Consider the following 16357-nt stretch of genomic DNA (forward strand, 5'->3'; position numbering starts at 1 on the left):
GAAATAGGAAACCTAGAAATATAGTAAAAACGCTGAATAGTACTCCAGCGTCGCGACATGCCGACGTTGGTACGAGTAGGATAGTCTACAAACGTCGCCTAAAGTAATTGATTTTACGCGGCAGAACGAAAGAAGGAAACTCCGCTTTTCAGTTGTCTCAGGCGATTGATTTTTGACAAACAATGGCCTTTCAGAGGTCAAATTGCTGTCAAGATTATGAATTGGCTGCTTCGCAGCAATTACCCCGACGACAACAAACTAGTGTAGGCCTAGGCCTATAGTACAATAGGACGTACTACAGGTACCATAGGCCTATGTTAAAACAAAATACATTTTGTTAATTATTATTGGTTGGCCTGGGACCTAGGCAGACAGGCCATTCTTTACCGTCGAAAGTCCTGGGATTCGACGATGACGTCCGTGTACTGTACGTTTACGAACGTCATTGATTAGAATGAAAATAGACGCGCTGAATTTCGTTTTTTTTAATGAAAGATAGAATTTATCGAACATTTATCTATATAAAAACAAGATTAATATTGTAGAAATTGTATTTCTAAAGATGCATATAATTCCTATTTCATTTGGTAGACAATAAATATTCAGTAAAATATACTAAAAACGATTATTAATTCTAAAATGTGCATCAAATCTCAGCTATTATTAATCAGCATGTATTATGTTATAAAGTCTCAAAATAATAATTTCGAATTAGGCCTAGTATATAACAAATAATTGTAATTAAAGTGTAGGTTCTCATGATGTCAGGTGACGTATTGAATATGATGCTATATTTTGGGCTCTGATTTAATTTAACGATGGCCCTGTCAGTAGTCATGACTCAGTGTGCTTTTTTAGCCATGTAGTAAAATAGTACTATTATTTTCAGTGTACAAAATGAGAGTTAAGAAGAAGTAGTAGAAGAAGAAGAATAGGAAGAGGTAGAATAAGAAGAATAGTTTTTTTGTTTGTTTGTTTTATAATAATAAATGTGTTGAGCATTGATTATGCGATGAGGTTTTTTTTTAATATCTTTCGGTGTGACTTTAAACATGCCAATTCTCAGAAATAATATTTTCTAATTTTATTATATTACCACATTTTTATTACATAGATCTTTTTGCATGATGCGCTCTACAAATCCAACTATTATTATTATTATATAGACCCATAAACACAAAAAAAAAACTGCTCTGGTTCAGGGGCTTCGCCCCCGACCCCACCGTGGCCCTTAGGCAGGCCCCCTGGACCCCACGCCCTGAGAACCCCCTTGAAATGACCTGGCTACGGGCCTGCCGTCAGCTCGTCAGTGTTCTAATATAGACGAAGAACATTTATATGCAGTTTTACTTCGCAGCACTTCACTTGCAATGTTACTACTATGGACATGGGCAGTTCACATACTGCCGCGAGAGGGCCTGGCTCGCATGATATTGACGCACTTCCGGAATAAACCGTTACAATTCTGTAATGCAAAATACACTAGCTGCTCGTTCTTCCTCTATCTATGTTCTCTGCTAGGATATGCTGCACGCACGAGGTGGAGTTGGACCTGCAAACGGTTTGACCATTACTCTTATAGGCCTGTAACAGGTTAGTTTTAAATGATACATCGATTCGTTTGTCGTTTTTCGTTAGTTATATACTATAGATAGCTTGGCCCTAGGCTAGCCTAGCTAAGCCTAGGCCTACCTACTTAGGCAAACCACCAACTCCCTGCCTAGCTTGAGCCTTGGCTAGGCGGATCAAGTGCGATCCATGGACCCCGTGTAAGTAGCTCAGGTCCAATATCTTCTACAGTAGTAAGGACCTCTAATGGCATATTCCATTTTCTGCACAGGTTATCTAATTATCCAAAGAATTTGCAACCTGATCGTCGTGCTGTGCGATCGCGAGAGGATGTAAACAACGATTTAACAACCGTATTGAGCCTTGAGGACGTTCGTGGTTTTACTTGAACAAATTTATTGATGATATGGTAACACGTATGACAATAATAAACAAAATGATTAAATAAATTATAAAACCATTACAAACAATTCTGACAAATAAATACTTGTTGATGTTAAAACTTCAAAAGGTTTCAACATTAATTACTGTATACACATTTTGGTAATTTCCTGTCATTTGGGTGTTTATTAGAGTAGTTCCGTATAGCTTGTTGGATTACCAGCATTTTTTTCCCCTTATTATTGAACCAAATCACACTGCTGAGTATTGAAGCCGATTGTGTAAAAGATACATTAAACAGATAAAACATTACACTCAACATTAAATTTTCCTAATGAGGAAGTACATTACTTTTCTTTTTTAACATTTGGAGTTCAACTTATCTTTGTTACAGCCCAGTTTAATGTCATCAGTTTAAACAACTACTAAGGTAATTATATCTACACAAAAAAAACCCCCAAAAACAAGAAAATTGATATAAAAAAACTTTCATTATTAACAGGTATAAAATAATTAGATATAATGGAAACAGGAATGGAAAAAGAACATCCATGTGGAGCTCCAGTGGTACTTTACATTTGTTAGGCAGAATCAGTGAATCAACATCATCCTCTCTCCAATCATATATATTAGTCTTAGTATATTAGTATAGTTTTAATAATAGTAATTTTAAAAATATTGTTTAATTGGTGTTTTATTGGTATTTTTCTCATATTATTAATATTAATATTGTTGTTGTTGTATATATGTATATATATATATATATATATAAATATATACAGTATACCTACAGTATATGCTTATATATGTTTTTACACTGCTGTCAGTACTCCATAACATACTTAGGGTTGAAATGGCTCAATTTCATGTTAAATCTTATATTATTATTATGACTAATTAGTATTATTAAAGTAAATATTTAAAAAGGAAGTGTCACCGACATGTCACCGCTGATTCATGTCATTGGATGCATCCTTGTCACTGACGGATTTCAAACATAGCCCCCAATGGTCGAACAAATATGAAGGACTGAAGCGAAATGTCTGTCACTCAACAATACCAATTGTTCTTATTGTGGATAAATTGATACCAGATGCTATGCGTCCCTCCTAATTTTAACGTAGGCCTAATTATTGGGCGCGGTTCTAAAGAAAATAGTACCGAAATGCACGCCATCGTGCATTCATTTGATTTTAGTCGGATTGAAAATAAATTTTTAGAATTTAAAAAAATCATAATGTGGTTTTTCTATTTCAATTTTTTATGATTAGGTCTACAGTATGTACTCATGTTTTATGTCAGTGTTTTAACGTGAAAAAAATTAAACATTAATACAGTATATGTGTTTTTCTTAATTATTAAGATTGCTTAAATTGTTAATGATTTTATTCCATTCTGTAAGTGGCGGGTTTTCTCTGTTTAATAAGAGTACAGTGTGAAGAAATGAATAACGTACAATGATCTCACGATGATAATCAGAATTTTACTAAAATATACTGTTGTACTTCATTTCAATCATATTGAAGAAAAAGGATGCAAAAACTGAGTAAAATTTACATTTCATTTTAATTATAAATAACTTGTGGCCGAGTTGACTGTGGCCGAGTTGACTTGTGGCCAAGTAAATAAGATAATCAGAATTTTACTAAAATATACTGTTGTACTTCATTTCAATCATATTGAAGAAAAAGGATGCAAAAACTGAGTAAAATTTACATTTCATTTTAATTATAAATAACGTGTGGCCGAGTTGACTGTGGCCGAGTTGACTTGTGGCCAAGTTGACCTGCTTCCTCAGCCATTAGATAATAGTACTGTAGTAGTATGGCCTAGGCCAACTGTACATGGCTGGTTGGAGGTAGCTAGGGCTTAGGCCTAGGTAGGCTTAGTGGCTGGAGATTTAACAGAAAATAAACTCAATTGGCTTGGGTTGAAGGCCTGCCTAGGGCCCCGACAAATTTTGGGCTTAGGACACATAGAAAAAAATTATTAGATCATTTTTTTTTTATCAAAAACAAACGGGTCGTGTCACCAGAAAAGGAGCCATGAGTTAACATTTTGAGAAAATGAGATAATTATATCACTAAATTGTATATTTTTAAAGCTTTCCAACAAGGTATAGCATGACTTATTTCCATTTCTCAAACTAAAGTTAAACCACCACATGTAATTATGCAATTGCAATGAAATTTGACACACACAAGTATGACAACATAACTATACTATGTATAAATTAAATTAAATAAAAAAAAATAAAAAAATAAAAAAAATAAAAAAAAATTCAGTATTTTTCAATAGACTTATAATTATCAAATTGCAATGAAATTTGGTACACACAAGTATGACAACATAAACTATACTATGTATAAATTAAATAAAAAAAAAAATAAATAAATTTAAAAAAAAAATAAATAAATAAATAAAAATTCAACAAAATTTTCAATACTAGGCCTAATGATGGGAAAATACTCAATACAAAAAACAAGTTTTTTGCTGTTGCATGCGTCAATTAGGATGAACCTCTGTTTTATTGGCATTCAAATTTTTTATTAGTTTACAATAAAACAAGGTCACCTCTCTTATTATAACTTAAAATATCCTTAATATATTTTCTTAAAAGAACACAAATTAAAAAAAAACATTCAATTTTCTTCTGCACATCATATAAATCAAGGTCATTTATCGCAATGAGTGTTGCGATCCGAATATTATTGGTTTTTAAGAGTTCCGATCAGAGTTTCAATTACTCATTTGTTTTTTGAAGCCTTCTGGTTTTTAGTTTGTACTTTGGGGTTCTTAGTAGCAGGTCTCTTTCCAGATTTTGCAACAGCAGATGCAGAGGTTGAGGGAGCTTCATTGTCAATTTCTTCATTGTCAGAATCATTTGCAGTTGGTTGATCAACAGTTGGTTTTAGAGCAACGATATCCTGTGTGGATGGTGTACAATACTCACATATTTTTTTGTACAGGTACCACTGCCTATAAGGAGTCAAACCTGGTGACTGAATTACTGTAGGCAACAGACCAGGTGGCAAGATATCTACTTTCTTTAGAAGTTGGAACTTCCTTTCCGGGCTGCTCACATACGGCTTAAAATACACAATGTCAGGTTCATCATGACTGAATCTATAAAATAAAAAAAATGTAACAGGTTGAGATATTATTTTTAAAAAGAAAGAAAAGCATTTGGATTAAAATGACTCGCGTAGTCCACTGTCTTTTGGGAAATATGAACATCACAAGTATATAATATAATAATAATACATGAATATGTTTCAGGTTTTTTTAAATTTAATTATTTATTTAGGCACTGAAATAAATGTAATTAAATACCATTGAATTATTGAAACAAAAAAATACCTCATAATGTTTTGATGCCTGGCAATGGTTTAAAGTATTGTTGTAACGAACGCCGCACGTTCGCTAGGTGGCGTTGTGGCTAAATCAATCGACGCAAGCAAATTAACACGACGTAGTAAGTTCTGTACAATATTTACATTTATTTACAATCAAAACATGTGAACTTCATCCGTTGGTTAATTGTTGGTGACTATAATATAAAGATACAAAAAATATAAACATGAAAATAATTTCCACATTGGATATACTCATGACAAGTAATTTAACCTTATGTTAAAACTAAACAAATAATTATCAATAATAATGTAAATTTAAAGCAATAAATGATTAACTAATTAATTACAAAACTATAAATGCAACATAAACAACATACAGTAATTGTGGTAATCAAAATCGATATAAAAACCCTTAAAAGGTATATCAAACGGATAATATAAAAGAATAATACAAAGTATGCAACTAAACTTAATCGCTAAAACAGGACTTACTTGACTTTAGCGTCTCCAAGGCTAATAAAACTTCAAATCAAATTATCAATTCTAGCTTTAACCACTGTAACATAAACAAGATAAGGTCTCAGTAATGGTCAGCACTAAACTATTTCATCACCATGGTAACCAAGGGCATTGTGCTACTGTGGATAATATGACCTCCAATAAACATAGGTTGGGCCTCTAGTGACTTTAAGTAGCAATGGTTAAAAGATACAAGCACAGTATAAGATAATACTGAATATTACTTATATTGAACAATATACAAGGAGTCTATAGACACATAATATTAACATAAAATGAATCTATGCATAAATTAATCTTATTATCATACTTAATTAAAACATTAACAATAAACAATGATTTAAACGTGTTCTAATCACACTATTTTAAGTGCTCTGAATAAGCATCTTATACGCCATATAGCACTACTGTAAGTATAGGCCTACAATAATACAGGAAATAAACTGTAAATAGTTTATATAAATTCTTAATTAATTAATTAACTAAAGTAACTATCATTATCAACGTGCCTTCAAACAAGGCAAAGTATTCGTATATTCTCAAAGGTATGCAAAGTAATTAAAACAATGAAGTGGTAACTTACATTTAAAATCCAAACAAAAGTGTCGTCGACACGTCAAAAAATGAATCAACTGGTTGATTAAAGTTGTAAAACAACAAAAGTTTAAAACAAAAATTGTTAAAAGTTTAAATAACAAAATGGTGTCAAGAGGAGATGTGCCGTAACCAATTCCAAGATCATCTCTCTCCCACACATGGTAACAACCAGGATATATACCAATTGGGAGATACAGAATATGTAGAGAGGGCGCTTCAAAACTTATACTCTACAATTGTGATAGGAACTCCTGCCAATTGTAGTTTGGAACATCCACAGTTCCATCTTCCCATCCAAAAACATGGGCAATGTTTGCTCCTGCCTTTGAACTGTTGTTCACAACCGCTGACATTTCAGCCAAACTGCTTGTTACACTTCTCCTGTAAAACTGCTTAAAAACTCTAAAGTTTGCATCTGGGGCAAATTTTGTATGTCCAGCTATAAGGAAGTGTAAACTTATATGGAGCTGTGCTTGCGAACAATACACCTCCAAGCCAAGTACCAAAGAATATACTTGTTCTTATTTTGCCCTCTGAGCAGTTATCACAATTGAGGGCTGGTCTGATTCATGTAGGCTTTGCGTTGCAAATAAATCATGGAGATAGGAAATCACTGGATTCGAGCCCTTTGAAACGCAATGTCTCTCATCAACAAGATAGTTAACTTGTTGCCCCACTGGCTCACAGGAAACACCAAATACCCCACACTTCCTGGTGGTGAGGAAGAAGACAGGGCCTGGCTGGTCCGGATCATATGGATAGTGCACCTGTTGTGCAAAATGAAAACTATAGTGCATCCTACCTGCCAGGTCATGCACAGTCTCACCAACAAGACGTGGTTTGTTTGTTAGTGACAGCCTTGCTTCCTCTATCAACTCTCTGTAGTGCTGCCTCTCTTCATTCACATTATGTAAATGATCAATAAAATCTTGCAGTCTCTTTCTCTTATTTTCTTCTGTCTCATTCTAATAGCACTTTGATAAACTTTGGAACTGCTGGCCTGGCATAACCAACACAAATCTGTTCGTGGTTTATTAACTATCACATGTGGGATGAACTGTATCCAAACTTTCCAAAAAGTTGTGCATTTTGCAATCCTATGTGGCAAACGACCTGATGTGTAAAGAAAATTGATGAATTGGTTACTACAAAGGGTACTAATGTTTTTTTTTATTTAAAAAAGTGGTGAAAAATCAGTATCATTTTCAGAATTGTAGGAAATCAGATTCCACAAGCAGGTAATTCAACAGACAGATATCCAGTATTCAAGACAATAATATGCCAGTTGGGAAAGATACTGTACCTGAAATGCAAGAATAATCAAATAACCAGTATTTACACAAGCAGAACAGACAAAAATAAAAATACTAGCTATGATTACCTGCAATGTTACGGCGTGCATTCACATCCTCTAACATCTTGATATACTTCCGATGAATGGACTGCTTTGTCATCGTGCAAGGTAGAAGTCAAACTCTTGGGTCCTGTTCTCTCCGCCCTTGTACACGTCCGGGTATAATACATATCCATCGACGTTTCCAATTGACTTCAAGAACTGGACGATGCGATGCACATCTTGCTCATTAAGGGCTAGCCTGGGTTCCAGGCCCTAATTTTAGGTTACTCACTCTTTATTGCACTTAGTGCGCGCCATACCTAATTTAATTGGCGTCATACATATTTCTCATTAACGGATCATAATGTGGACAGTTAAAATTTTTTCTTACATTTACACCAGTTAATCAGATATATTAGATCTACCTATAAACCAAATTTCAGATTTGGTACTCAGCTCCTTCGTCGTTAGATACTATTTTGAAAAGTACTGTACACATGTATTTTAACAATAATTTTTTAAAATTTTATTTTTTCATCGAAAAAAACTCCAAAAATGGAGAAGATATAAGACAAGTTAACAATGCATTTACAGATTTAATAGCAAGAAACAAGGTAATAACATTTCAAATACATACATTAAAAATTACAGAAATTTTTAAGAGTAACATTAGTGTCAAATTAAATAGTAAATGTAGATGTAACTAAACCTGTTAAATAATAAACTGTCAGATGATACCTTGCCATACAGATTTGTGCTATGACTGTTTTTGTTCACTTAATAAGAGATGGCAGTTTGTCTTGAATATTTTAAAAGTCAGTAGGAGTTATTTTGTAGTGACAGCCTCCACATCCCTGTAAATCTGGAGCACTGATGACACATACAACATTTTGAAATGGTATCCAACATTCATTATGGGTATCTTGGGGCCAGGAAAGTGCATTTGACCTCTTTGCCCTTCTCATGAACTTAACTAAGACATCATGTTGTTCCTCTGATCTTTCCATTATAGTGCCAATGTACCACTCATTGTCATAGGTACATGCAATGTATTTCCCTGGTTGGTACTCGCTCTGGTCAGTTGATACAGAACTTTGCACTGCATCTCAGAGTGAAAACAAGCTGAAAAAAGTATCATTCGATAGTCGTCTCATCTCTAATTGTCCTTCATTAATTAAGGGACAAAACTATGATGTGACCGTGTGCCAGTAATGGTCTTAGATTTGGAGAACCGGTCAAGCAGTTTGTATTTTTCTTTATTTGCTTTTATGTCATCATTACTGACAAAAAGAACTTAATGCCACTGATGTTCTTGTCTGCCCATGCAAACATCTGTTGAGCACTTAATATTTGATTCTTCTCGGTAGTTTGGAGACTAGCTCTGGCTACTAGCCCCTTGGTAGTTCCTCCGAGCCCATCACCTGGACTTTTGCCATGGCTTGTGGCAAAAAAATGCCATTCTGCCACCATTCCATGGTCTGAAATATGGCTGCAAAGGTTTGCCTAGCCTGGGTTCCAGGCCCTAATTTTAGGTTACTCACTCTTTATTGCACTTAGTGCGCGCCATACCTAATTTAATTGGCGTCCCATACTCGATTTCTTCTTTTTCGAATTAGGGCCTGGGCAAACGATTCATGCGTGCAATTTCCCACATCAAATTTGATGTGGGATATCGTATGCGGGTGAAGGGTTGCTTGGGTATTATCCCAATAATAACCCTGGATAGCGTCTTGGACCAGGAAACTATAATTCTCAGCAAAATCTAACAATATTATAATAGAATCATCTGCTAAGGTTTCTTTGAGTGATTGTAGATATGATGATTGGGATTTTGTAATAAAGTGATGTTGCCGAAGAGAATCAAATGCACTGCAAACAATATCAATAACTATCTGTGCAGGAATTTATTGATATTGTTTGCAGTGCATTTGATTCTCTTCGCCAACAATATCAATAAATATCTGTGCAGGAATTTATTGATATTGTTGCCGAAGAGAATCAAATGCACTGCAAACAATATCAATAAATTCCTGCACAGATAGTTGTAGTGAAGCTAATGTAGTTCTGTCTGTGTGAGTCCCCTGTTTGTAATTGACAGTGTCATCCAAGTCAATTTCATTTGCAGAAAAGAGGTCTGTCAGGTATTCTTTCAGGCCTGTTTTTCCGGGACACATTTCGCATGACTGCATCATATAGTTACGGTTGTCATTGCTGCATACTATTTTGTTTAAGTAGTCTTTATAGTCGCATTTATCAGGAATAGATGCAAGTAGCATCTTGACGTTCTGATGCTGCTGGCATACACATACAGAGTGCATACCTCTGCTGTTTACAGATACACACCACTTTGGTTGAAGTTCACAGAATTTTGAAAAACTAATTTTATCATCTGTATTTTTGAGGTATTCCAAGTGTAGCTCCTTCAAATTTATAAGCAGTAAACGCTTTTGCATTTGATGTTTTTGAGAATTGCATATGCTCAGTTGTGATGGCTTGTGGGTTGAATGGATAAATGCCAGTGGACTTGAACCCACTCATGATGTTGGCCATTGTCATCACACTGTGAAACACATCCTTGAACAGTCCACAAAAGTCATAGCGTGTAATGACAGAGTTTGGATTTTCACGCATGAAATGCTCACATCTCTTGTTGTACGCATTCTTAACAGACTTAAATACGGACTTGTCAAGAGGTTGTGTGTGGTTTGTAGTGTGGGGTGGTAGGCAATAAATATGGATGGAGTGTTCACGAGCTAATTTGAGCGTTGCAATAGTAATATGTGAAGAGTGGCCATCTAATACTAGTAGCACAGGGCGTACTGGTGGCAATGATGGTATAAACATTCGGCTAAACCAACTTTCAAACAGTTCAGCGTTTATGAAACTGGAATTGCTGACAGCAAAAAGGGTTCCTGGTGGGGCATTATTTGTCAACCCCGCAGCTAAGCGCTTTCCTTTAAATATGATAAAGGGAGGTAGAACACTACCTTGGGCGTTAGCACACACAAGAATGGTGACATTTTCTCCACAATCACTGGTACGAGACTGAACAGTTTTTTTACCCTTAGTGGCGATTACCTTTGACGGAGTGTGTACAAGACTTAGTCCTGTTTCATCCAAGTTATATATCTGGGCAGGCTTGGACTTTACACCAGTTCTGTCCAGCAATTCGCCTAATTTTGCAAAGTGGTCTCCAATAACATTCGGATTTAGCATAGCTGCACGCGCAGCTGATAGGCCTTCAGGTTTTCTTAATGAAAGTTGAGGGTACCAGTCATAACCTGCTTTTTTTTCTTCTTTATTGAAGCGGTGTGGAATGCCTGCCTCTTCTGCCATTTCATATGCCAATTTACAAACCCTGTTTATGCTGAGGCCAAAGCCGAGGCTCTCCATCTCTTGCAAATAAGTGACTAGGCGGCGTTCATCTTCAATAGTAAACGTTGGTGGTCTAGTTGCCTGTGCATCTGCCTTTACACCACTTTTTAACCGTCTACACAGTGTAGCCTGTGGCACATCATACTGCTTTGCTGCCTTACGTAAAGTAAGCCTCTTCTCCTCAACAGCTTTCATCGCAAGTTCCATTGCTTCCGGCTTCCATTTCCCATATTTTGGGGTCCATGATGGCTTCTGTCTTGCCATATTCGATCTGAAAACATAGTAGAGTACAAAATAATAAGAATAAGGTAATATGTAATAGCACACTCTGTTAAAATATGCAAAAATATAAAAAAAAATTACATTAATTAAAATTGTAGCCCGTTTCATTTACCCCACACAATTGGGGTAAATGGAACACTCTTATATTATTGTCATTTAAATTATAAATGATATGTACCTATTTGATTAAACATAGAATTTCACAAGTACATGTTATAATCCACCAAAAAAGTTAACAAACTTGAACTTTGATAAACAGGGGTAAATGGTCTATCCAACTATTTATAGCAACCACTTATGGGATGACATAAAAAAAATGGCCGAAAAAAACATGCGCCTGTGTCAACAACATGAATGGTCTATAATGCTCTGTTTTAATATAGCATTAAAAAGCTAATAGTTTAATATTTAAACCTAAAACTGGTTTTGCAATTTACTATGATAATAATAATATTAAATAAACAGAAATTTGACAGAAAAAAACTAATTTTCCCCTTAAAATTTACATTTTTGAAGTCATAGGTCACAGCCTAAAAGCTAACATTGTAAATAAAACAAGGCGACATTTGGTTAGCGACGTCATTCAAAACACAAATGTAATCCTAAATGTAAGATAAAAATTGCTTTGAAAAAATAAACAAATCACGACGGAACAAAGGCTTACCTGTACGTAGATATATATCTGCTACTTATGCAACCAGAATCTGGCGTAAAAACTGCAAAAATTGGAACTTAAATGATGAATTAACTACACTAACACTTTCTCGAGATGTTTAATATTACTAATTACAAATTTTATTGACGGATGACTTAAGGATGGTCACAATTGAAGATGATTTTCTGCAAACAATGTGACACAATGCTCAAAACAAAGACGCCATTTTACAAAATATATATTTGTTTGTTTGTGAATTAACTCTAGGTGGTGTTCACTGTCATAGTTATTGAATTAAATGAAAAAGAGTCTCAAACGTTCCAATTACCCCACCGTTCCAATTACCCCACTTTACCCTACTTCTCAAAATCATGTTCATCTTAGTATAAGTTTTTAAAAAGAAATTCAGGTATGAATAGGAAAGCCTGCAAACAAACACTTTCCTTTGGTATTGTAAAAATATAACTATACTCTACTTACTTACCATTTAAAAAATGAAACATCATTTTTATTATGTTTGTATAGAAATTTCCTCATTGGTCAGTATTCCATAAAATACAAATAAAGAATTTTTATGAGTGCAATGGGAAGAATATTTTCATGTCAAGTGGTGTGGAACAGTCAATCATTCAATGAATGAAAATACTCTGTCCATTTCACGAAACACAAACATTCATTATTTTGCTTTATTAGTAATAATATTACACACCAAAAATAGATTCCTCTGATTTGATATTTTATGAAAAAATCTACCTTTTTCATGAATGGGGATTCTTATTTATGAAAAAATCTACCATTTGTCTAATAGGGCAATGGAAAGAATATTTCGTTCGTTCGAAGATTGACTACTCCATTCAACTTGGAGCCACCTTGAATGAAAATATTCTTCCTACCTACACATCAGCATTATAACTTACTGCACATCTTCAGACTCATCAACAACAGTCACTCTACCATCATCAAAATAACAAGCACATTATTTAAGTTTAATCTGGTTTTTTTTTTTTTATTTTCTAAATAATTTGTACATGAAAAACACTAAGGAGTGCAGAGACAACTGCATTAAGTTACGGATAACTATTAAATATTGCCTAAATATGCCATAATAGATTGCCGAATGTTTTCTGCCTCTCCAGCGGGCATCAGTCTACAAGTTTCATTATTTTGAATTAGTTCAACACCTTCATCCCAACAACTTCTGTATGGAACACAGTTAGAAATGCAAATGTTGTGCAAGGTACAACAGGCTTGCACAACATGCCGTAAGTTTGCCAATTCATGCTCATTTTCTTTTAGCAGAAGACGCCAACGACCTTTTAAGCGTCCAAATGCGTGTTCAACTACCATTCTGGTCAATGATAGTTTGTAATTAAAATTGTTTTGAGGACGTGTCAGTCTACCCCTTCCTGAGAAAGGTCTCATTAAATTGGGTAGGAGAGGGTAAGCCGGATCTCCAATAATCAAAAGTGGAATGTTGCATCCCTCTACCACCTCTACCGGGTTAGGTTTAAAAAGTTGATTGTTTTTCAGACGATCACAATGAGGATATTGTGAAACGCGTGCATCGTGCACACTCCCTGGCATCCCAACAAACGTATCAATAAATCGACCATTAGAGTCAACCAGTGCTTGAACAACAATCGAATATGATGACTTATGATTAAAATAATCTTCTGGCTCATCCCTCGGCGCTTTAATTTTTATGTGTGTCCCATCAATGGCTGCTGCTATTTGTGGGAATCCACCCTTTAGTCTAAACTTCTCAAAATTATTCTGCAAAATTAAGAAAAAAAAATTTTTTTTTAATAAATTGCAAAGTTTAAAGTTTGTTGACTTTTACACTTTTATTATTAAAAAATATAAATAATACCTACCAAAAGTTCCTGACCTTCTAGTATTCTAATAAATTTTGGCATCAGGACTTCTTCGATGGCCCGACACACATCATGGTAAATTCCGATGGCTGAAGACTTTGCAACCCCAAATTGATTGGAAATGCACCTAAATGAATTTCCGGTGGCCAGCCTATAAAGTGTCAATGCTAGTCGATGCTCTACTGAAAATGGGACCGCAACTTGGTGACTTGCCTTTCAATATGTGGTCTTAACATTTCAGCTATAAAAGTAAATGTGTCTTTGTTCACCCTGAAATATAAAAAAAAAAAAAAGAAACAATCATCAAATATTGGGACCATCTTCAGAAAAAATAAAATAATATTAATGAACATACACAAAAACATGGGTTTAAGTTATCGTAATACAATAATAATAATACTGTTATACAGTATAATGATAATTTTTATTCCTGTTGATCAAACCGGTATAGTTGTGGTATATAAACCTCATTTGCAAAAACAGAATTTTAAATATGAATGTCTGAATAATAATTACAACAAATGCTTTCTGTATTTTGTACCTATTTTATCAAGCATTTTGAACCTCCACCGGGGACTGTGGGGGGTTATTGCAATGCAATCAAATTCATGCAAAAATTGTAAATCATGTTGTACGATGTAGTAGACCCAATCATATTAATATTGTAATTCCCACTTTTGAACACTCATTAATTCGCCCTCTTAGTATGTATTTTTTCTTATCCAACTCTGTAAATTAACATTTAAAATGTTTGTACGGATGACCACTAGGACTATATATGTGTCGACCCCCTAACCTAGGCCCTAGGCCTACCTGAAATTAGACAGCCAGTCATCTTCGTCCCAATGTCTCAGTACAACATTTTCCCACCAGTCTGTGCTTCTAGAACCTGGTTTAATCCACCATCTTCGTCGGATTGGAAGACCGTCTAGTGCAACATGCAACTGCCCCAAATATTCTTGCATTAATTGTTGTTCTTGTACGTGCTGCCATAAAAGAGATCTTCTAAAATCTTCCCTTCGCAATTGTCGTTGCCGGTTCCTACGTAATGCACTTATCAATGCGAAAACTAGCATAGCGCTTACATCTGAGCCTAGATCATCCGCTATACTGTCCATTATCTTAGGTCTATGGTCTACATCGATTATCCTAACCAGCAACGGTAGTAATGCGATTAACGAAGTCGGGTGCATTTTGAACGTAATCCTAAATTTGTTGTAAAAATGAAATAATAAAAAGCATAAAATTGATCATTCCTCTGGAAGTAACGATCGATTGCAAGAATGTTTCGCGCGGAGCCCGTATTTTGATTTTGGCGGCGCTCTAACTTCCTGTTTCGACTTTCATAATTTGGAGGTCAATCCAACTAGTGTGACCGACCTAGAATTTCGAGCCTGGCTTTAAATCTCACCCGCGGTAAGTCCAGCCAGGCTTGAGACGCTAGTGTGACCGTAGCCAATGTTTCACATCCTACTAATTTCTCAATGGTTTTTGCTCTATTAAAAGTACTTAATATATTATTGTTTTTTTACAAAAAAATACATGGGAGAACATGACTTCGACCAGGAAGCACTTCTTTAATTCTTGACTTCAGCTTTCAGGTGATGCAGAATGAGCATTTGCTTTGGCTGTGGTTCATCAACTTCCATTCACTTGATTCTGTGGTCTGTGGAAATTAGTTAAACAAACTAACTCAAAGAGCTTATCAATGCTACTGTGATAGTTTTAATGATCAAATATGTATTTAAATTGTTTCTTTTTAATCAAAGGTTGTTTTCCAAAAAAAAAAAAGAAAAGAAAAATATTAGTATCAGTATAATACAATATTAAATGCAGGTGGTGATGTTTAATTGGACATCAAAGTGTTAATAAATATTATTTGCTTAAGTCAGTTTTGATACCTATTAATTAATATATTTTTTGTTATGTTGTGTCTAATGATTCCTATGTAGATAAAGCATACAGTACTGTACTATTAATATAATAATTTTGTTATATTCTTTTCATGAAGACATTAACATAAAATTAAGCCTGAATTACTTTAGTCTAAGCAGAGTCACTGAAGGGCACATCCCCCACCCCAAAAAAACTGAATTGATTCAATTTGTGTAGTAATTGTTCTTGGTAGACAGTAGTAAATAGTTGCTATATAATTGTGGATGGCTATTCTTGATTTGTCTTCATGGTCAATTGTTTGTGCTGGGTCGATTCATTGCCAACATTATTGTCCCAATATGCTTATTACAATATAACATCATTGTATTTGATTCACATTACAGTACTCTGTGGTTATTTTGCTGTCGATAGTATCCCAGTTTGAGGAAAAGGCAGGGCTTCCTGTCTGCGTGTGTGGTGTGATAGAGAGACGCTTAGTGCTTCTCAAAAGTAAAACATACCATACCATTTTTAACGT

The 16357-nt window shown here is 34.7% G+C and overlaps 2 protein-coding genes and 1 pseudogene across 2 annotated transcripts in view; all 3 read right to left on the reverse strand.

Annotated features, from left to right (window-relative positions):
• Window positions 1-3614: 3614 nt before the first annotated feature.
• LOC117123004 lies at window positions 3615-6647 on the reverse strand. Its single transcript, XM_033268792.1, has 3 exons — window positions 5799-6647; window positions 5311-5500; window positions 3615-5076 (listed from the first exon to the last, which is right to left on the reverse strand). The coding sequence occupies exons 2-3, from the start codon at window positions 5313-5315 to the stop codon at window positions 4698-4700; spliced, it is 384 nt and encodes a 127-aa protein (XP_033124683.1). The 5' UTR covers window positions 5316-5500; window positions 5799-6647; the 3' UTR covers window positions 3615-4697.
• An 80-nt stretch (window positions 6648-6727) lies between these two features.
• On the reverse strand, window positions 6728-7876 carry LOC117122998 (annotated as a pseudogene).
• Window positions 7877-12397: 4521 nt separating this feature from the next.
• The window catches only part of LOC117123003 (protein ALP1-like), an 11843-nt gene continuing 7883 nt past the window's right edge, over window positions 12398-16357 (reverse strand). Inside the window, exons 2-3 of the mRNA XM_033268790.1 lie at window positions 13945-15150; window positions 12398-13843 (exon numbers count right to left, since the gene is read on the reverse strand). Of these exons, the coding sequence (XP_033124681.1) occupies window positions 13151-13843; window positions 13945-13986 (735 nt within the window). The 5' untranslated portion in view covers window positions 13987-15150 and the 3' untranslated portion in view covers window positions 12398-13150. The remainder of the gene's footprint in view (window positions 13844-13944; window positions 15151-16357) is intronic.

This window comes from Anneissia japonica, unplaced genomic scaffold (genome assembly GCF_011630105.1).
Source record: "Anneissia japonica isolate Jap-2015-1 unplaced genomic scaffold, ASM1163010v1 scaffold1030_len608725_cov174, whole genome shotgun sequence".
Taxonomy (NCBI): domain Eukaryota; kingdom Metazoa; phylum Echinodermata; class Crinoidea; order Comatulida; family Comatulidae; genus Anneissia; species Anneissia japonica.